The 24,333-nt window shown below is 35.0% G+C and overlaps 1 protein-coding gene across 1 annotated transcript in view; it reads right to left on the reverse strand.

Annotated features, from left to right (window-relative positions):
• The window catches only part of VPS13B (vacuolar protein sorting 13 homolog B), a 714,200-nt gene that overhangs the window by 468,661 nt on the left and 221,206 nt on the right, over positions 1-24,333 (reverse strand). Inside the window, exons 18-19 of the mRNA XM_082719962.1 lie at positions 16,510-16,644; positions 15,582-15,755 (exon numbers count right to left, since the gene is read on the reverse strand). Of these exons, the coding sequence (XP_082576088.1) occupies positions 15,582-15,755; positions 16,510-16,644 (309 nt within the window). The remainder of the gene's footprint in view (positions 1-15,581; positions 15,756-16,509; positions 16,645-24,333) is intronic.

Consider the following 24,333-nt stretch of genomic DNA (forward strand, 5'->3'; position numbering starts at 1 on the left):
TTTCCCAAGTCCCAAGTCTGAGTAAAAGCTTCCTTCAATGTGGATTCATACTACCTTGTTTTATAATGATGTTTTAATACCTTTTAGTTATATGCTTTACATATACACACACACACACATATATATGTGTGTGTGTGTGTATATGTAAAGCATATAACTAAAAACACACGTGTGTGTGTGTGTGTGTGTGTGTGTATCTCTTCAATGAACTATAAGCTCATGAATAAGTGAAAAGGGTTTTTTCATCTTTATATCCTATAGTCCTAGTACAAAGTAAATTGTGCTGAAAGAATGAAGATCACTACCTGGTTACCTGAAAGAGTCCTTTAAATGAATATACATTAATAAAAAAAACATCAGACAGGAGTCAGACCTCTTGACCCTAAGGACATTTGACCACCCCAAAAAGTTTACTTTATTCTTTTCTTCTCTCCCTGAAAATTTATGTATTCTACACAAGATTAGTAATTATAACAAAATCTTATTTTAAGGATAACAGGCAATTAATAATTTAACAATATCAAACTGATTTAAGGGGCTAAACACCTCTTACCTAGTAACTGCTAGTTTAAAGTTGCATATTTTTCCTTCCCCCTCCATTCATTGGCTGCCCATCACTTCCTTTCTTCCGCCAAAGATTATTCACTAAATTCTGCCTGCCTTTCATCAACTGTAACTCATTATATCAGAAAATTTCATGCTCATATTTGGGGGAACTTTAAATTCTTGACTTTTCTTTTTCCTGTTCCTCTCCTACTTCCTATCCGATCACTCCAAGAAAATGTTTTATTTCTCTACTGCAGTCCAGAATTAACCCCAATCATAGCCAGTAATCATACATAACACATGAGTGAAGGAAAAAAAAAAACAAAAAACAAAAACAAACTACAGTTTAACCCCTGAACACAGGTTTGAACTGTGTGAGTCCACTTACATGCAAATTTTTTCAATAAATATAATACAGTTTATAAATGTATTTTCTCTTCCTTATGATCTTCTTAATAATGTTTTCTTTCTCTAGTCTTCTTTATTGTCAGAACACAATATATAATGTAAAGGCTCCTTCTAGGCAACAGGCTTAAACAATGAATTATAGAACAAGGCAAAAGGGCCAACAGTAACCCCAAACCCCTGGCTGATACAGACAGGCCCAGGAAGGCACCTACTTCAAAATATCCATAGGCCCTTGCGCTTGCTTCGGCAGCACATATACTAAAATCAGAACGATACAGAGAAGATGAACATGGTCCCTGTGCAAGAATGACACTCAAATTCGTGAAATATTAAAAAAAAAAAAAAAAGTGTTTTTTAAAAAGGCCCTAACTAGCCAATGGGCTACTTAAAAATCAGACACAATTAACAAAAGAATAAGAAGAAGAAGAAGAAGAAGAAGAAGAAGAAGAAGAAGAAGAAGAAGAAGAAGAAAAAGAAAGAAAGAAAGGAAGAAAGAAAGAAAGAAAGAAAGAAAGAAAGAAAGAAAGAAAGAAAGAAAGAAAGAAAGAAAGAAAGAAAAAAGAAAATTCCATATATACCCATAGGTCCTTCTCTCTAAATACAGTCCCCATCTACTGCATCCTGGCAGAGAGTCTCTCCTCTGCTGTCCTGCCCACCACTCCTCCTGAGGTGCATTCAATAAACTTCTATCTCCTTTGTTGGACCTCAGGTGAGTTGTTTCACCACCTGCACTCCTGGCTTCCACCCAATTAGGCTGCTCCATTCCATCAGGAGAAACCACATTATAATACATCCAACATACAAAATATGTGTTAACTCTTTATGGTATCAGTAAGGTTCCTGGTGAACCTAGCTAAATTTGGGGGGAGCCAAGTTACACATGGATTTACTATGTGGGGAATCAACGCCCCAAAACCCTGTGTTCAATGGTCAGCTACAAAATCAGAGTAAAACTTAAAATCAGACTAAAAACCACACAAAGCAGCACTGTTATCAATCTCTGATGTCCATGAAATGCCAATAAATATCTTTAAATGTCTCTCTGAAAATATCTTTTTACTATTCCATTCTCCTAAGTCTTCTTTTATCTTAAATACATGACTCAGATATGTTTATTCTTAAATAAAGTACTATTTCTAATTCCTTCTAGTTTTCATTAAAAATTTAGAGTATCTCAACTCTAAGTTTAACAAAAAATTTGAGTTGGCCTTGGATTTCACCTATGACAATTCTTTGTTCCTATGTAAGAAATGCATTCAAATATTTTAAAGAGCTAACTTTCAAGTGAACACTTATATCAAATTAATTGAAGGTTTTGTTTTGTACTATCCCAGAGAGCTGATTAACGATAAAATAAAATTTCAATTATATTTAAAGAAAAAATATATTTTAATCATAAATGAAAATAAATTATAGAAAAAATAAAGTGATTTAAACATTTTACTCACTGGAGTAAAACTACTTAAGAAGAAATCCAAATTATGCTGACTTGAAATCTGGTATTTTATTCAGATATACACTAAGACCCTCAAAACCCCTGTAAAAACTAAACTGTATACTCTGTGGCTTTCAGGGCACATATGTGCTTTCAAATTGAAATTTTATTTCAATATTAAGGATTATATAAGAATTAAGAATTAATGTGTAGGAATGCCTACTTATAAGGAAAATAATCATAATAACCCATGAACAATTTAGTTGTAAATAAGTATTTTGGAAAAAAAAACTATTTAAAAATATTTATGCTTGCAGAAAACATCAAATACTACAGGAGAATAAAAATATGAATGAGAAATGACTCATAATCCCATCAAGCACTGATAGTCACAAAATTCAGTAATTTTTCTATTAACGTTAATATATGAGTATATGTAAACATGTATTCGTATGCTTAAAAATTTTAAAGCTACATATAACTTTATCAGAGGTAGGTTTATATTTTTATTTTCTACATAAGCTTTTAATATGAATATTTTGGGACACCTGGGTCACTCAGTCAGTTAAGCATCTGCCTTGGGCTCAGGTCACGATCCCAGGGTCCTGGGATCCCATCCCGCATCTGTCTCCTTGCTCAGTGGGGAGTCTACTTCTCCCTCTGCCTGCTCTGACTGTTCGGCCTAAAGCACTCCCTGCTTCCGCACTCTCTCTGACCAATAAATAAATAAAGTCTTTTAAAAAATGAATATTTTCTATAATACATATTTTCTATTGGCTGATATAAAAGGTGTCCTTCTATGGATATACTCTATTTTATAATTTGCCTACTAGTAGACCACAAGGATGACTTATGATTATTGTAACTAAACTGATGTGAATACCCTTGTGCCTTAGATTCAAGTCTTTAAATGGATCTTAGATTACTCCATTAGAATATAGTCTGAAAATGGGATTAAAAGGATGCCCACTCTTAAGGTCCTTAATAATTTTTTAAATTGATTTTTGGAGAATTTGTACCAATTCATGGTCCTACCAGACATTTATGAAAGTGCTCATCTCAGAAATTTCTCAGCTTTCAGCTTTATAATTTATTACATATCAATTTGACAGGCAAGAGTGTTTCTTATTATTGTTTTAACATCCATTTCTTTCACTAGTTATCAGTTTGAGTTTTTTCATGCGTTTTTAATCATTTGTTTCTTATTTTTGTCTCCTTTAGACATTTTGCTGTGATGCATTTATATTTTTGTTTTTGGTATTTATCTGTAACTGAGTTCTGTAGAACTTCAGTATACTCTTGCACTTACTTTCATATTATTTCAGAATTCTATATTTTCAGCAGAAAAAAATCAGATAACACATAATTTTTACATTTGAAGAAGGTCTTTTCTAATTTAGCTAACATGACATAAAAAATTTAATTCTCATGGCACCTTGGTGGTTCAGTCGGTTAAGCACCAACCTTCAGCTCAGGTCATGATCCCAGTGTCCTGGGACGGAGCCCTGCATCAGGCTCCCTGCTCAGAGAGGAATGCGCTTCTCCCTCCCTCTGCTTCTTTTCCAGCTTGTGTGCTCTCTCTCACTCACTTTACCTCTCAAATAAATAAAATCTTTACCACCCCCCCCCCCAAAAAAAGATTTAATTCTCAAAAGAAAAAATTCAATATAATAAATAACCAACTAAAATTAAAATGTTACAATCAAGAGAACGTTACCTCTGTGACTTTTGGGAACTCCTCTCTCTTGTATACACACACCCCCTCCCCTCCTCTTTCTAATACCTATAGCAGTCCCTGACACACAGTATATATTCAAATATTTGTTGTATGAATCCCTTCCATGGGAAAGCTTTTTAATAAATTAGAACACATTATATACTTAAAAGTCAGGTTAGAACATTTTATTTATTTAATTAATACAAAACAAAACCAAAACAACCTTTTGCCTGGTAAGTGGTAGGTACTGACAAAACACCTGGCTGAAGAGAACTTAATATGACAAGGTTTCAAAAGTTAACTCAAGTTACAGTCTACAGAATTAGCCCCCAATTACTCAACAATCAATACCTCCTTTGAACATGAGGAAACTGTTACTTCATCACTGCCCTCTGCCGGTGGCATTATTTCCCTTTAATTTTCTCTCCATGTACTGAATCTTTGCCTCACAAAATTACTTTTGACCTGACTCTATATTTAAACCACCCACAGCTAAAAATAGCCTAGCCATCTGGAATTTAGTAAGGCTTGTAGGAAAAAAATTGTGCTTCAATGAAAAGCTCTGCATTGTTTTGAGTACACTCCAGGTTATCGGAGTCTGAATCTATAGACTCTGCACCTTTCACTGCCTTTGAACTTTCTTAAAAACTATTAACATTGTAGATAACTGAGAGCAATGCAAAGCAATTCTTGACTAGAGATGTAAATAAACTGTCATGTATAAGTTCAACTGACTGTCTTTCCCCACTATGGAAGAAGCTAGTTTTGTGTCCCTTTCCAATTTATTACAGTATTACTGATTTCTGTTTCTTATTTTTAGTTCTCCTTGATCTGGTTGTAACATGTGCTTGGTTCTTTCATTGATAATGATGCTAATCATCTTTAACATCTGTCCATTTTATATTTACACAAGAGTCATAATGTACTTTTTTTTTTAATTATTCTTTAACACACTGGGGCCAAACTATATTTCCCCCCACAGGCCAATTTAGAAATAAAATAATGTGGGCCTGTAGACAACAAGGCTATACCCAAAGAGCAAAAAATCATTTCTTTTGGACCATCCTGTATGTACCAAATACCCATCATGTACATGTCATGATCCCTTAAGAACTCAGTTTCTCAAGAGGAAGAAATCTTATAGTTGGGTCTGTCATGTGGTATGGTCCAAGTACTGTGGTGCTGCTTAGAAGGGAGTTACTGACTGGGAAGGGAAAAAGCAAATGAGGAGGAAGAGTAAGGACTAAAGTCAGAGGAAGGTGAAAATAAAAGAAACAAGAAGACTCCCAAAGAAGTGCTTAAACTCTCCCACATTAATGGATAGCTGACTCTATCATGTATTCACAAAACAAAGCAATGGCATAAGGATGATTCCTATGTATACTGTATTGGCAAAAGAAATGTAAAAGCAACAGAATCAAGTTTTTCCTACAAGGGATGAGACAAATGGGGAAGAGTTAAGTGGCAAAGTCTGGTATGAATCTCACTTCTAAGTGTTTCATAAATCAATTCCTACTGGTTCAATAAGACCACTACTTTTCTTTTGGCCTACATGACAGCTACTATACAGCCAACTTCAAAACTGGATGGGAAAGGCAAAGCCAAAAACTTGCTTTGAAAACATAACATTTTCTAAAATGTAAATTGAAATAATAATGCTATCTTGTTTATTCATAAAAATATATAAAGCATTACACATTTTCTGGTAGTATTCACTTGAAGTCCATTACAACCTGAAACACTTCTTATAATTTATTATTTACAAATGAAGCCTCTACTTATTTACTTTGAATGCCAGTTTTTTATTATAGAGGCAGTAAAAAATGCAAAATTTTGACCTTGCTCTATAAATGAAGGAAACAACTGGTCACCCACAAGTCTCAAGGGATATCTCCCCCTGGATTCCCTCCAGAATCTGGGACCTTTCAAAGGAGTAAAGTAATTTCCTGTTGCTATTGAGCCTGTTCCTGACTTCTAGCATCATGGCATCCAGGAGATATTTCAATCACAAACATTCTGGGACAAGGTAAAGGATTCAGTCCTAGCTTCAAAACTGCACATACACAGGTTTATAGAACTTGAAGAAAAATTTTAATAGGGATCAGTTGAGTGTAGAGAACAAGGTAGGAAATGAGAAGACTCAAGAGAAAAACTTAAAGTTTTAAAGGAAAACATGATTAATATAGAGTAATTTCTAGACAGAGTAACTAATACTATCGAATACATATCAGCTTTAATATAGGTATATTTTATATATATCTGTATAAATTCCCTTTATTATCTGAGATGGAAATTTATACTTATTCAACTTGAAAACATTGTGTTTTCAAGATATTAAACATTGTGTTACAAGGTATTACTAAAACTTTTCCAAAAATAATTATTGTCAAAACTCATTTGGCAAATACTCTGCCAAACCTTTCATAGTGTATGTGCATGAATGTCTTAACGGAAAAAAGAAAACTTAAGTAATTAGTAGGATTAAAAAAATTCTCTGTACTATAAATGCAACATTCTCAAAAGGCTATGTCGTGGTTACTATCATAATCCTTTAGAAATTGTTTATATTATGATTAAAAATCACTTTGCTCCTATATTCCCACAACTAGTTCGTATGGTAAAGAGATCAGCAAACTTACTTTTATGCGTAACATCTTTAACATTTGCTCCCCTTTCTGTGCTTGTGATTAAATGTAACATTTTGAAATCCCAAAGTTCTGAGAAAAACATAAATCCTTGTCTCACAGCTGCTGTTTGACTCTGGAAACACATGCATTTTCTTTTCAAGCATCTACCATCAAAACTCCCAAAGGGCTAGGACTGGAGAACACCTGCATCTCTTCATTTAGTTCCAATAACAGAGCCTAAACTCCAAAATTACAAAAATAGACGTTCTGTTCAGCTGTAGTTACATTTTGCCCCTAATTCCCGTGAACAAAAATGCTAGGAGCATGAAATCATTCAGGCAAGCTCTGTCATCAAGAGGATAAGATTTTTTGCACCAGAAGCCCAGTGGGAACATGATAGAAAACTGGCAACAATTACAGATAAAGTACATAGTAAAGTCCTTGGGGAGGAGAGAGGAAATGTAATAAGATAGATGGGTATAATTTTTACACATTTATGCCCAAACCACAAATGTGAATTGTCTTTAATTGCTACAATATATAAGCATTCTTACTCATGTGTCCTGTCAAAAATACTAAAAACATAACTTCAAGGCAATTCACTTAATTCTACATTATAAGGAGAATTTTTTTGGAACAAAAAACATTCCCCATAAATTAAAATTTACAATCTAAAGTACTGCCTCCATCTTAGAAACTCCTTAGCAATTCACATTCTAACCAACCAACGTGAATGGTGAAATAAGATTGTGCACATTTGTTGGTATCAACAAATGTTGATATGTTTTAATCAAAAAAGAGAACTACCCCCCAATTTAACTGAATTTCCAGAGATGAGAGTTGTAATTGTGACTTTCCTTACCAATAACAGTGATCAAAAGTTGCCTATATTTGATGGATAAAATATAAAATAACTTTTACTATATGACAAACTAGCAAACTTAAAAATTTTGTATTTATTTATCAAGCTGAGTACACTGGGGACTAGGAAGATTGGCTTAAACTATTTTATTTAAATGACATTTTAAGAGGGACACTTGTTTTTCATTGTTTTTTAAAAATCATTATCAAATGATTCTAATTTTCTAATATTAGGAGAACATACTTATTTTCCATTTTATATATATTAAAGCAAAAATAGCATATCCAACCTACTTGTACAAGTAACTACAGTCAAATAGATACTTTCAAAGATATCTTCCTTATTAATGGTTGGCCAAAATCAATTAGATGAAATTTCACAGAAGTAAGTATGAAGTTCTACAGGTAAATTCATAAACTAATTTTCATAGAAATAAGTGTGAAGTTCTTCATGTAAATTCATGAACGATACTCATAAATAGTATAGATATATGAAATTAAAAATTGTCTTAAGAGTAGTTTATGCGAAAAATAATTGTTTCCAGTGCCACATAAGCTCAAAACAAAAAGTAACTCAGTAGAAGTTCACTACACAAATCTGGAAAATATACTCTTTATTTTGTGCTATGTGGAGGATTGTGTTAAATTTTTTTAAAAAACACATTTTCAAACAAGTAGCGGAAGTAATCAATAGCGCAATGAATCTGAACACATCATAAGGGAAATGAATAAAATAAATTTATTATGTTTAGCCTGGACTATTAAGTTTAAAAAAAAAAAAGCTTTTATGGAACATCTACCATATGCAGGGGAAAAAGAAGGAACAATTGAACTAGTGCTCAAATTTACAGCATTAAGAGGGAAGTAGTGCCATTAACTGAAATAGTGAATAATGGAGTATGAAATGGGGTGGGAGGATTACACTGAATTTAGTTTTAAATGTGTTAGGCACCATTAAAATATCCACAGGGAAATGGTCAAGAGGTGGCTGAAATTTCGAGTCTGGATTTCAAAAGAAAATAAATGGAAAGAAATAAACATATGGTTGGTTGCTAAAAACAGTAGTGTCGATTACATCATCCCAGTAGAAAGAAAACTAGGAACAAAATCTCATGAATGACCTATATTTAAGGTACAAAAGAAAAAAACATAGAGGTAGTCCTGCCTTATCTGCAGGTGCACTTTCCATGGTTTCAGTTACCCATGGTCAACACAGTCCAGAAGCAGATGATCCTCCTCCAACATAACCTCAGAATGTCAACAGTAGCCTGTTATTACAATGCCAACATCATTCCCCTCACTTCCTCTCATCACATAGGCATTTTATCATCTCTTCATCACAAGAAGGATTAAGTACATTACAATAAGCTATTCTGAGAGAGAGACCATATTCATAAAATTTTTATTATGGTATATTGTATAACTGTTCTATTTTATTACTCATTATTGGTGTAAGACTCTTACTATACCTAATTTAGAACTCAAACTTTATTATATATGTATGTATAGGTAAACACATAGTATATACAGCATTTAAAACTATCTGCAGTTTCAGACCTCCACTAGAGGTGATGGAGATAAGGAGGGACTACCACAGTTGAGGAGAGACATGTAAATGGTTTGGCAAGGAGACCTACATTGTTCTGATGTCAAAAATTGTGAGCCTAAGATTTTACCCTACCACCATTATGAATGACGTCAAAGAAGACTCCTGAGTCAGAGACAAAGGACTTTATTACTCATGGAAGAGCAAACAGCATGACTATCAACACATTTGCATCAGTACCCTTTGCCCCCAAGTTTCACAGGAGTGATGACAAAGATGTATCCAGATGGATGTCTGCACACGCAGTGATGCAGGATGAGAAATGAACCCTGAGTTGAGGAACCAAATCTTTTTTTTTTTTTAAGATTTTATTTATTTATTTGACAGAGAGAGATTACATGTAGGCAGAGAGGCAGGCAGAGAGAGAGAGAGGAGGAAGCAGGCTCCCTGCTGAGCAGAGAGCCCGATGTGGGACTCGATCCCAGAACTCTGGGATCATGACCTGAGCCGAAGGCAGCGGCTTAACCCACTGAGCCACCCAGGCGCCCCAGGAACCAAATCTTTTTTAATGGGCAGTTAACATACCCTCCACTGGCTCCAGAGGGACACTAAATCTATCTTCCAAGGCTGATGACCATACAAACATCCTTGAATAGATACTCCAGAACAAAGGCCAATCCGTGCCACCATTCACAAGATATACATAAACTCAAAAGAGCTACAGAGACTCCTGTATTAACACTAGTGGCCAAGAAAGACTAAGGTTTCAACAGAAAGGATATGATCGTAAGTAAATTCTGAAGACTAAAGATGATGAAAATTGAGACAGAGAAATAAGGCAAGAAAAATAAGATAATAAGTCTTGTCAGGTTTATTGAGGACTGATATATTATTTCATGTCATTTAAAAGACTAAAATCAAACCAAGAAATGGAAGTTATAGTACAACAAACAGAGGATCTAATAGTAATTAGAGCTAACAAAAAAAGATCCTAGTAGATATTCTCTCCATCAACAGATATATACATAAAGAGAAGAAAGAGGAGTGAGAAAGGGGGAAGGCTATTAACAACTATTAACAACTTACTACTTATTATGTTTATACCCTTGACCACCTGCCATAAATGTTTAGTTCTTCATTCATTCAACAAATGATTTCTCAAAGCATTCCCTATGTGCCAGGCCATGTTAAGTCCTGGAGATAAAATGACAAGCAACCAGTAACTAACTCTGCCCTCCCACAAATCACTATCAAGTAGTGAAGACAGACAGCATTCAAATCACCCAACTATGTAAATATATACTGTCATTAAGTGTTATCAAAGTATAGTTAACTATAAAAAGGAATATAGCAGAACTACTTAATCAAATTGGGTTGTGGGAAATAGGGTAAAGAGTATCAGGGAAGGCTTCCTTGAAGAGGGAGTAGTTGAGCTATGATCTTAAGACTAAGCTAGAATTAAACAGGTATAAGATGAAAAGTTAAGGGTAATTGTGAGAATCCCACGCAGGAAAAACAGCATATACAAAAGCATAATCACCAATGAGAAACTGAAAGAAGGCCAAGAGATCTAGAGCGTGAAGAAGGAGACACATTTTAAAAAGACCTAACATTGGCTTAGAAATTGATTCTAAATTTATATAGTACTTTGTAATCATTTTATATTCTTAAATAGCAGACACTCAAAATTTATTTAGACATTAATACATGGATTAACAAGGACTCAGAACTTTTTAACAAGTAGAACCTGCTATAAACCATAGGCAAAATACAGCATATGAAGAAAAGCTGGAATATATTAAAAAGGGAAAAATGTTTAGAACACATCTTAAAATATTTTACATACAACAAGTCACCAAGTGCTTCTACCTCGGTCAAAGAAGTCAAAAAAGCAGCTTATTTCTCTATTTAATTCCTAATATTTACACAAATGTAAAATATAAAAAGCATCATAGGGTGCCTGAGTGGCTAAGTCATTTAAGCAACCAACTCTTGATTTCGTCGGGTCCTGGGAATGAGCCCTACCTGGGGTTCCATGCTCAGCAGTGAGTCTGCTGGAGATTCTCAACTTTTCCTTCTGCCCCTCCCCAACACTGTTCCCATGCTCTAAAATAGGAAAGAAAAGAAATAGAAATGTCACTAAGTGATACCCATGAATAGTGACAATGAGTACAGGATGTGGGCTGACACACTGGACTCCCACAAGAGCCTTGAGCTACTTCACTACAATCAGAGACAGTTAAATAGATAATGCAACAGGGAAGGGTAGGGTAGGGGGGCAGTCCGGGGAGTGTTAAGGGAGTTGCTGAGTCTTCACAAACAAAGAAGTGCTGTGGTTCTTCCTCTCTCTCATTCTTCTTCTTCTTATTATTATTTTTTTTTACATTTATTTATTTATTCTGAGAGAGAAAGAGAGCAGGCATGCAGGAGCCAGGGAGGGGCAGAGGGAGAGCATATTTCTTATTAATACCCAATTCCCATTAATAAAGGTGTCCATCCCTCACATTTTGAAATCAGAATCAAAAAACTCTGTCTTAGGGTGCCAGCTGGCTCACCTGGAAGAGCATCAGTCTTGATCTCCAGGTCCTAGGTTCAACCCTCATGCTGCCTCTTTATTCTAACTAACCTTTTCTCAAAACTTACTTCCTGACTTCTACAATACATCTAAAACATGTTCTGGTCCTAGTTTTAATCCCCCACCTCCACAGTGGGAGCGGGTACATAAAGGTAGTTGTCTTCCACACTTGATATTCAGAAGCCAATTATAATGATCAGAGACAACACTAAAATACACAATTTGTCTCACACCATTTGACTGATCACTTATTACTCTAAATGTAAATACTTCTCATTCAAATTCTATAAATCCATGGGAAAAGTTCATTAACAACCTTAGCTGGATATGTTTGTGAAACAGACAGCAAGGATGACTTGTGCTTCCCTTTAATTGTTCAACTAGAAGGATTTAACTACCCAAAATCTCTTTTTAAGAAAGATTAGCAATGACTTCTGGCTGTGTCATTTCCTTTACATAATCCAATCTCAAAAAACAAATAAAAGTAAACGTAATCATCACTTTCTTATTCATTCACTCATTAAATATTTGTTGACAGCCAACTGTATACAGGATATTATTCTAGACACAAGAATACAGTAACAATCAAAACAGAAAAATTCCTGCTTAAATGAAGCATAATTTCTAAGAGCAGGACAAAATAATCAATAAGATAAATCAGTAATACACATACTATGGTAAAACTGTGGTAAGTACTAAGAAAAAGTGAAGAGTAGAAAAATAAGAAGTATGTGTCAATGTGTGTGTGCATATGTGTACATGCACCTGTTTTTAGGAAAGAAAAAAATTTTGTATCCAATGGCCATGTAAGTCCTTGCTAAAGGGTGATATTTCAATAAGGTCTTAAAGGATTGTTAATAAAATTATTTTTTCATTTAAAATGTATTTATGATTTGCCTACTCTTGAGTTATACATAGACACACATATACATCTCCAATTTAAATCTTGTCTTAAGAACATAAGATTAATCAATATTATTTTAAAACTGGCTTTAAAAAAATACTTCTAAGCTTTCTTGTAACCATATCATAAACACCATATTATAAATACCTGAGCCATGAATGTGGGTGGCAGTTTCAAGGTAGATGGAAAATTTTAATTTAAAAGTGCCCTAAATTAAGTATGTGAATGTAGCTTAAGTGAAAACACATTTCATTTTAGGATTGAAACATACCCAAAGAAGTAATTTCAAAGTATCAAACACATAAAATCACATTAAAAATTTTTTTTAAAGATTTTATTTATTTATTTGACAGACAGAGATCACAAGTAGGCAGAGAGGCAGGCAGAGAGAGAGGAGGAAGCAGGCTCCCTGCTGAGCAGAGAACCCGATGTGGGGCTCGATCCCAGGACCCTGGGATCATGACCTGAGCCGAAAGCAGAGGCTTTAACCCACTGAGCCACCCAGGTGCCCTCACATTAAAATTTTACACAGAAATCCAAAAACATATCCTTGAACATTAAGAGTGATTGTGAAGATTAGGTAAATTTTCTTACAGTAAGAAAAATGTAAAACTTCACCCTAAAAATATAATTTTTTTTAAATCTTTTTTTTTTTTTTAAGATTTTATTTATTTATTTGTCAGAGAGAGAGTGAATGAGAGCGAGCACAGGCAGACAGAGTGGAAGGAAGAGTCAGAGGGAGAAGCAGGCTCCCTGCGGAGCAAGGAGCCCGATGTGGGACTCGATCCCAGGATGCTGGGATCATGACCTGAGCCGAAGGCAGCTGCTTAACCAACTGAGCCACCCAGGCGTCCCAAATATAATTTTTTTTAACAGTAGTTTACTTCTGGGCCTATATAAAAGATTGGAAATGCAAGTACTTTTTTATGACCCTAGAAATGGATTTCAATCACAAATAATAATATAAAATATTGTTATGAGAAAGATCAGATTATAAACTAAACTGATTACTTCTGTGTATAAGGCAAAACAAAAACTGAGGAGGCCCTGTCCAACTTTAATATGTGGTAGGTTCAAATAAACTTAGTCCCTTCTCAGGGACTAAATTCTAATTCTAAAAATTCTAACTGGATGGGCTATCATTTTAATATCATTTTAATGATGTGATGATTTGAAAACAAAACCTATCAAAAATTACCAAATGGAGGGGTGCCTCAGTGACTCAGTCTGTTAAGCATCCAAGTCTTGATTTCAGCTCAGGCCATGATCTCCCGGCTGTGAGACTGAGCCCTGCACTGGGCTCAGCCCTCAGTGTGGCCTCTACTTGAGATTTTCTCTCTTCCTCTGCCTCTCCCCCACCACCTCCCACTGCCTCTGTCAAATAAGTAAGTAAGCAAATATATAAGTAAATAAATAAATAAAACCTTAAAAATAAAAAACTATTTGGGTAACTATATAAAGAAGTTTATCAAACAGCATATTTAAGGAACATGATTAAACAGGCATTTTAAAAATCATGATATTTATTTAACCTTGAAAACTTTCTCCCTACAAGTAAATGACATAGAGTAAATCTGGCCCACACTTTGTTTTCTGTGAATACAGTTTAACTGAAATACAGTACTATCCATTCATTTGCATTTTATTTACAGCTATATTTGTGCCATAATAGCAGAATGATAGCTAACAGAGAGAAAATACAACCCACAAGGTCTTAAATATTAGTTATCTGGCTCTTTATTAAAATGTTTATCAGTCTCTGCCTTAAAAGACAGATATTTTATCCATATGCACAGTCTTAGTTTGGGTTTGGCCTCATCTTCACATTCCTTTGGGTTCCATCCCAATTCTCACCAGGCTGAAACTTCTTTTTGAGGAGTATTGTCTTTAGAAGCATGCTGAGGACCCTCAGGCTCACATTTCAAGATACTAATTTCAAGTTTCTAGTGTGCATGCTGTTCAGCTTCAAATGCTACTGTAACAAAATTCATCTTTCCAGTATTTTTTATGTCTTTGTACACAGCTTCAAATATTCTCCTCCATATTTTGTCTGGTCAATTAATTATAAATCTTTTCATGGTCTTCCCTTTTGAACTTAATGCAGTGATGCTTAACATTTTCCATAAGTTATAATACTTGTTAAATATTAAGAGAGCTCTACTCTTAGGAAGTTATTTGAAAGCACTTCCTCACTGGCCATTTAATTCTTTTTAAAAAAAATTGGCACCCTTCACCCTTTTAAGAAATCTGTATATAGCAATCTTATTTCTAGACCTTTCGACCACTTTGTCTTTACTAACCTTACAGTGACTAGATCTCATGGGTGATAATGGTCTCTACTTACCACATCTTTTTTTAATCCCAGTCTTTACTGATCCTTCTGGTATCTCCTTCAACACAAGAGGTGTGGCTTTGCTATTGTGGTGTTGAATAAAATGAAATAGATTCTAGGGAAAATACTACTAGAAAAATTACTCTAAGAAACAGGATCCTGACCTCTGAGATTTTTCTTCTTGGTTCTACTATCAACATTTCTTCCTTCCTGCAAAACTAGAGAAGGCTCAAATACCCAATCTTAGTATGGCAAATGGTGGGTCACAAAGTGCTACTATCCCAAGGAAAAATATTTTCTCTTTCCAATGTTTTAAATTTCTTTTAGTCCTTTCTACCTATTACATGATATGATTTGTTTAAAAACTCAGTTGGATTTAGGAGCTATGAATCTAAGATTGTTATAATGACAACTGAATTATTTATTTCTCATATAAAATAAAATCATTATTATTTATGAACACATGACTTATCAAAAATTACACAAAAACCCTTCACTTGAAGTTTTAAAGAATACAACTGTAGAGAGTATCTCAATGGACACAAATTGGTTTTTCCAAGAAGTCCTTTTTAAAAGCTTTACTGGAAAAGAAAATGCAAAATAAATGAATAATGATAAATTTGTACTCACCAGAATTATGGCAGTAGTCCATATACTGTGGAACTTGGACTGTGAAGGCTATCAAATCTGGAGCTAAGAGAGATTCTGGCTTTCTACTTTCATTGAGCCACTTGCTGCTATGAAGATCTTTAGTGTCAGAAGGACCCTGAAGCAAAGGAATCAATTTCTCTTTTCCACTGTCACCTGAAGAGAAACATTAATGAAAAAATTCCTATAAAAAAATATAGGAGTAGCTTGAGGATGCCTGATCTTAAAATATATTATCATACTACAACACTTCATTTATATTTGGTCATTTTAGCTGTACATTTATACTCTAAAAAGCATGACTGATAAAGTTAAAAGCACTTTTAACTCTTAACAAATTAAGCTTTAGTATTTAACTAATGAATGCAGAACATGTTCAGATGATATTGTAAAAGCAAAGAACTTGAACATACTATATTCTAAATATTCTACAAAATCTGTACCTCTTTAAACTTACCTAGAAATTTAGGTTGCACGGAAAAAACTTTAAGTTACAAGTGTTTATGGAAAATAGTATGAAATAAAGTACTGGCAGGAAGGTGAAGCCAGTTTTAAAAATTGAAAAACAGTTATCTGCTTATTATATGAACATTTTAATTTAATTTTTAAGTGTCATATATATCTATACTTCCTATTTCCTCCCAAAAGTGTAAGAGTACACTTTTAATTGTTCTCCTTCATAACCATTCTCATAACTATGCAGCTTTTTTTCCTGAAATAAAAATTAATTTATTAAAGAAGTATCATCCTGGCACAATTAAAAAATTTTTAAAGTAAAAATAAAAAAACTTAAAACCTCTGATTCATAGGAACAATGAGCAAATTCTTGTTTCAGTAACGCTCCTTGTAAAATGCAAGGCCAATTCTCCTATACAGGCAATAAAGTTTTACACGGTCCAGCTGCACATACCTGGGGCTTTGGCACAAATTTTTATTGATCCCATGGTCCCAGAGGCACATTTGACCAATGATGTGCTGCAGTACTTCAATTCAACATTCTGGATTGAGCCCTCAAGAGTTGGCAGGGGATTCTTAGATTTCACACCTAATAAAAGAAAACTGCAAATGTACTAGCCGATTGAATTTAAATAATTTTTATACTCCTTCACCAAGGCATTTAAACTTAATTATACTTTAATTATCTGCCTCAGATGTTCTTACAGTATTTGTGTTAGGTTTCATGGTTTAGCATTTAGGAGGTGAAAGGATGCAATTTTAAAATAAATAGTCTGAACTCTCAAAACTGTACTTATGCAGTCAGCTTTTGATTAGTCAAGATCAAGAAATACAAGTAAATATTTTAAAACAAATATTTGTTTAAAAAACAGGAAAACTTTAAAATATCATAGTTTTGAAAGAAAAAGATATTTATTTTTCAAACAAATTTAACCTAAACATTGAGTTTTGATTAGAGACACATTTAATTTAAACAGGAAACTTTCTGAGTAAACAAATGCCCAGAGTATCTTAGGTAGAATAAGGAAAGATAAACAATACAGTTCCTAAGCTAAAATACAATAGCCTATGAGCAAAACTGAAACACCATGTGCAGATAAAGAAATCAATGGTATTCTATATCAATTAACAAAAAAGTAGATATTAACATCTCTACTATATGCTACTTGTTGAGGGACATTGAAGCATAGAATTATTATTATAATAATTGTCATGAAATAAATGGTAGGGAAAATTTAATTCTAAAGGAAGAAACCCACTTTGCCCCTGAACAGTAGGTGAGAATTAAACAGGCAGGGGAACCTTAAGAATGACAGCATTGCAAACCACTAAAATGATAATGATGAAGAACTCTAATCAACTAACATTTACTGAGGACTTATTCTGTGTTACACATGTTATCACATTCAATCCTCTCAATGGGGCTGTAATAAAAATGTTTATTATCCTCACTTTCAGATTAAGATACATTCAATTGTAGGAGTTTAGTTAAATTTTGCTCTAAGTTCTATAGTAGCAAAAGAACTAGGATATTTAATACAATTTGATAGAGAAGACTTGACCATTCATTTTGCCTGTATTCACCAACATCTGCCATCATAATTTCCCTTTTCCACATTCCACATTTGGCTCAAATATATATTATTCTCCACATCTGAAGCTCTAAGTAAAACATGTATGAATAATTAAAACCATAAACTTTCTATGACTGATCCATTGAACATTACTCTGAAATCTTCCATTTCAATTTTAGTATGTTCAAGAAGCCCCATAATTGTCCAAGTGTCTTCCTAAGACAAGGCCCAGGAATCTACGGTTTAACCAGCACAATATGTGATTCACAAATTATTAAAAAACATCATTTGGGTGGCTCAGTTGGTTAAGCGACTGCCTTCAGCTCAGGTCATGATCCCCAGGGTCCTGGGATCGACTCCCACATTGGGCTCCCTGCTCCATTTGGAGTCTGCTCCCTCTGACCTTCTCCCCTTTCATGCTCTCTCTCACTGTCTCTCTCTCAAATAAATAAAATCTTGAAAAATAAATAAATAAAAAACATCATTTTAAGGAACACCCTCTTGCACACTAACACTCACTTCAGAAGGGCCCATTCATTTACTAATTTCTATGTGGTTATTACATAAATGTGTATCGACTGGTTGCTATTTTCCAATATTCACCACCTCAGTTGTTTCCATTTGAAGTGATACCTATTATCCCCAGAGCCAAAGTCTAAAATGTTGTGCATTTTTACAATATTCTACAGTGATAACAGATTTTTCTCAGATCCTCAAAATCCATGACTCATACATCTAAAGAAGTATCTCAGAAAATCAAATGATGACAACAGTATTTATATTAACAAAGTCATAGTAATAACGTTTTAATGGTAGTACTAGCTATCATAGCACCTAGCATTCAGTGAGCACTTACTGTCAATCCCTAGGTCTAGTTTATTATTTTATTTATTTATCTCCAAAAGAAAACAAAACCCCAAGGTGACCATTACTATTCCATTTTACATATGAGAAAACCAAAACCAGACAGTAGTAGGGTTTTGCCAATCTCAAGTCAGAAAGTGACAAAACTGGATCACATTTCTCCTTAAACAGGAAGCTGAGCAACCCTACATATTTAACATCTACTGCAGTTGTGGGAAGTTATAATCAATAGATACTTTACCCTGCTCTAATCATTATGTTAGATGATGAGAAAATATAAAATAGAATGATACCTTCCTCCCAGCCCTCAAGCCCCACTGTTAGATTTTCATTCTCTGCCAGTTTTTCAAAAACATATATTAAAACCTAGATAGAGATCAGCAGACAAGAGCTACTGATAGATTCTTTCAAGGGTTGCTGATGGTGTTCAGAATGAAAAGAACTGAATTAGTTCTGGTAGATATAAACACAAAAGAATATGAATAGGCCAAAATGGCTTTGTTTTTAAATTATTTTATAACACTGCTTCTACCACATTGAAGACTCTATCTTTAATGGCAAATGGTAGATTTTTTAATGTTTATTTATGTAAGTAATGTCTACACCCTATGTGGGGCTCAAACTCACCATCCTGGATCAAGAGTGGCATTACTCATCTAGCTGAGTGAGCCAAGTGCCCTGAAAAATGATAGATCTTTGCTAATATTTAAAGCATGTTGTACATAATATTCTTATCAGAAAAAGTTGCCTGGAACCTCTTCTGGTAATAATCTCATATATATCTACATACAAAGTGTCTTGTTTTTTAACTCTCACAAACTTAGTTTACACTTTTATGATTACATTTCTTAAGTATTTTAAAACTTCTTTTAATGATTAAAAAATCAGGGCACCTGGGCTGCTCAGTTGGTTAAGCGGCTGCCTTCCACTCAGGTCATGATCCCAGGGTCCTGGGACTGAGCCCCACATTGGGCTCACTGCTCAGTGGGCAGTCTGCTTCTCCCTCGCCTCCCTGCTTGTGCTCGCTTGTGCTGTCGCTATCTTTGTGACACTCTCTCTCAAATAAATAGATAAAATCATGAAAAAAATAACTAAAACATGATTATGCATAAGTTCTTCATAAAGACTTTTTTATAAAGAAAGCTATTTTAAATGCCATAAGCTGAGATTTTAAAAAAATAAATTACAGACATCTCTTGATTGACTTCAACAATGGAGAAAAGCTGCTAGTAAAAAAAAATATCTTGTTACTTAAACTATGGAATCTGGGTGATTATGATATGTGAGTGTATGTTCATCCATTGTAACAAAAGCCACTCTGATAGAAGATGCTGATACTGGGGTAGCTCTACTTATGTGGGTCAGGGCACATATGGGAACTAACTTCTTCTCAATTTTACCACAAACCTGAACGCATTCTTTAAAAAGATAAAGTGCTTTTTAAAAAATTTTTAGGTTTATTTATTTAAGTAATCTCTACACCCAACTTGGGCTCAAACTCACAACCCCGAGATGAAGTCGCAGGCTCTAACTGGGCCAGCCAGGACCCCTTTAAAAAAAAAAAAAAAAAAAAAGCCTTACTGAAAAATAAACTTGGTTTATTTCCATTCTACCTTCAAGTCAAAATTTGTAACATGCCCAAATGTAAGCTCTAGAAAGCAGAAAGGAGTAAAGTCCATTCATATTGTGTCATACATGAATGCTGCTTCCTGAAAGTGTGAAAGGAAATCTCCTGCAACATGGTAAAACTAAAAGAACAAAAGGTCTCAAAATAAAAAAAGCATTGCTTTGGATAGAGGCAGCATTAACAACATAGCTGAGTAATTAGGTAGCTTAAGACACGCTACTATTTATTATTGTTACATGGAGAGGCCAAAGTATTGTAGTTACTGTTCAACGTACTTAAACAAGAAAATGGTTCTTTACACAGAACTTAATTTAGAGAAGAGGTGCAATATTTTGGTAAGACGTACAATCAGCTGACATGAGCCAAGAGGCCAATCACAAAAATAATGACAGTATCTAATATTTAAAATACTCCCTCGGGGCGCCTGAGTGGCTCAATGGATTGAGCCTCTGCCTTTGGCTCAGGTCATGATCTCAGGATCCTGGGATCGAGCCCCACATCGGGCTCTCTGCTCAGCGGGGAGCCTGCTTCCCCCCTCTCTCTCTCTGCCTGCCTCTCTGCCTACTTGTGATGTCTGTCAAATAAATAAATAAAATCTTAAAAAAAAATTTAAAATAGTCCCTCTACAAAGCACTCTCACACATATATTCATTCAAATGCTGCTTCCACCAGAAGACAAGAAGAAGGAATTTCTAAGACACTGCAACTAAAATATAATTTTACATTGTACACACTATCAATGAAATAATTGAAAAACATGGATTTTTTTGTAATAGAATTTAATATAAAATAAGGCACTGTTAGTTCTTCTCCTTGTGGTTCTTTTCTGGAAAATACCAACTCCTAATTTTTTTATAAACCTATATTTTTACCCCCAGGGGTACAGGTCTGCGAATTGCCAGGTTTACACACTTCACAGCACTCACCATAGCACTTACCCTCCCCAATGTCCATAACCCCAACCCCCTCTCCCAAACCCCCGACCCCAGCAACCCTCAGTTTGTTTTGTGAGATAAAGAGTCACTTACGGTTTGTCTACCTCCAGATCCCATCTTGTTCCATTTATTCTTTTCCTACCCCCCAAACCCCCCATGTTGCATCTCCACTTCCTCATATCAGGGAGATCATATGATAGTTGTCTTTCTCTGATTGACTTATTTCACTAAGCATGATACCCTCTAGTTCCATCCACATCGTCGCAAATGGCAAGATTTCATTTCTTTTGATGGCTGCATAGTACTCCATTGTGTATATACACCACACCTTCTTTATCCATTCATCTGTTGATGGTCATCTAGGTTCTTTCCGTAGTTTGGCTATTGTGGACATAGATGCTATAAACATTCGGGTGCATGTGCCCCTTCAGATCACTATGTTTGTATCTCTAGGGTAAATACCCAGTAGTACAATTCCTGGGTCACAGGGTAGTTCTATTTTCAACTTTTTGAGGAACCTCCATGCTGTTTTCCAGAGTGGTTGTACCAGCCTGCATTCCCACCAACAGTGTAGGAGGGTTCCCCTTTCTCCATATCCTCGCCAGCATCTGTCATTTCCTGACTTGTTCATTTTAGCCACTCTGACTGGTTTGAGGTGGTATTTCATTGTGGTTATGATTTGTATTTCCCTGATGCCGAGTGATGTGGAGCACTTTTCCATGTGCCTGTTGGCCATTTGGATATCTTCTTTGCAGAAATGTCTGTTCATGTCCTCTGCTTATTTCTTGATTGGATTATTTGTTCTTTGGGTGTTGAGCTTGATAAGTTCTTTATAGATTTTGGACACTAGCCCTTTATCTGATATGTTGTTTGCAAATATCTTCTCCCATTCTGTCAGTTTTCTTTTGGTTTTGTTAACTATTTCCTCTGCTGTGCAAAAGCTTTTGATCTTGATGAAATCCCAATAGTTCATTGTTGCCCTTGCTTCCCTTGCCTTTGGCGATGTTCCTAGGAAGAAGTTGCTGTGGCTGAGGTCGAAGAGGTTGCTGCCTGTGTTCTCCTCAAGGATTTTGATGGATTCCTTTCTCACATTGAGGTCCTTCATCCATTTGGAGTCTATTTTCGTGAGTGGTGTGAGGAGATGGTCCAATTTCATTTTTCCGCATGTGGCTGTCCAATATCATTTTTCTGACCATTTATTGAAGAGGCTGTCTTTTTTCCATTGGACATTCTTTCCTGCTTTGTCAAAGATTAGTTGACCATAGAGCTGAGGGTCTATTTCTGGGCTCTCTATTCTGTTTCACTGATCTACGTGTCTGTTTTTGTGCCAGTACCATACTGTCTTGATGATGACAGCTTTGTAATAGAGCTTGAAGTCCGGAATTGTGATGCCACCAACGTTGGCTTTCTTTTTCAATATTCCTTTGGCTATTCACGATCTTTTCTGGTACCATACAAATTTTAGGATTATTTGTTCCATTTCTTTGAAAAAAAATGGATGGTATTTTGATAGGGATTGCATTAAATGTGTAGATTGCTTTAGGTAGCATCAACATTTTCACAATATTTGTTCTTCCAATCCAGGAGCATGGAACATTTTTCCATTTCCTTGTGTCTTCCTCAATTTCTTTCATGAGTACTTTATAGTTTTCTGAGTATAGATTCTTTGCCTCTTTGGTTAGGATTATTCCTAGGTATCTTTGGTTTTGGGTGCAACTGTAAATGGGATTGACTCCTTAATTTCTCTTTCTTCTGTCTTGTTGTTGGTGTAGAGAAATGCAATTGATTTTATATCCTGACACTTTACTAAATTCTTGTACAGGTTCTAGCTGTTTTGGAGTAGAGTCTTTTGGGTTTTCCACATATAGTATCATGTCATCTGCAAAGAGTGATAGTTTGACTTCTTTGCTGATTTGGATGCCTATAATTTCTTTTTGTTGTCTGATTGCTGAGGCTAGGACTTCTAGTACTATGTTGAGTAGCAGTGGTGATAATGGACATCCCTCGTGTGTTCCTGACCTTAGCGGAAAAGCTTTCAGTTTTTCTCCATTGAGAATATTTGCAGTGGGTTTTTCATGTTTAACTGATTCTTCTTCTACCAACTTTCTTGCCTGTCACAATTCTTCCAACTTCTCTGAGACCTTAGCCCTCAGTGTCAACTCTCCAGTGCTCAACAATCAGCTTATGACCATTCTTGTAATTACTAAAAGATAAACTAATGAGAATAACCTGCACATCTGCATGTTTATCTAAGTAAAAGATTAAGGAGTCAAACCTCATGTAGCTTTTACCTGTGTTCACTCTATTAATCATCACTAAAAGACTTAAAAATTTTTAGGGTCTTAAACTCAAAAAGAAATGAAAATGAAAAGACAATAGCTAAATAAGGAACTCTCAAGAAGGCAAGAGCTATCATCAAAATTTTGAAAGGGGAATATCTGATGAACAAGTGGAAATGAGACGACTTTGTTAAATTTCCCACAGATACTTTTATCTATTCTATTAAGGAACAAGTCAATCTGCAGTAAGCCTTGAAAAATTAAAAATTACAGAAGCCAGGTAGTTCAGAGAGAAGGAAAGCAGATGAGGCCAAAAAGATTAGAGAATGAATTAACAGATCACCATAGATCCCCTTAATTCACAGAGCCATGCAACTTCCCCATACTCATCCGGGTAAAAGACTAAGGGTTCACTATTGAGAGGTTAAACCACAAGAATTTTGGACTATGGGATACAACCAAAGAAAAGGGTGCATGTTAAAAACAGCAGATAGTCTTAAAAATCTATGTGGAGTTTATGTACTACAGGATGAGATCTTCTTTTCCTTACTAAGAACTCTGAGTGACAGGCTTATAACCTTCAGGAAGGAAATGGAAGGATTTCTCTAAGTGGAAACTGGCCGGTCCAAGAAAAAAGAACCAGAGATAATGATAACTGACTATCCCACAACAAAAAATAAGTAGGATCCGGGCACCTAGGTGGCTCAGTGGGTTAAAGCCTCTGCCTTCAGCTCAGGTCATGATCCCAGAGTCCTGGGATCAAGCCCTGCATCGGGCTCTCTGCTCAGCCGGGAGTCTACTTCCTCCTCTCTCTCTGCTGCTTCTCTGCCTCCTTTGATCTCTGTCTGTCAAATAAAAAATAAACTCTTTAAAAAAAAAAAAAAGTAGGGTCCAATTCCCCTACAATGACACCAGCAATTCAATAAGCTCCAACCTTTAATACAAATTTAGTATTTTATTCTAAATATGAAGGACCACCAGATATCATGTGGCAATCAC

Source organism: Mustela nivalis (assembly GCF_964662115.1).
Source record: "Mustela nivalis genome assembly, chromosome: 2".
Classification (NCBI taxonomy): Eukaryota; Metazoa; Chordata; class Mammalia; order Carnivora; family Mustelidae; genus Mustela; species Mustela nivalis.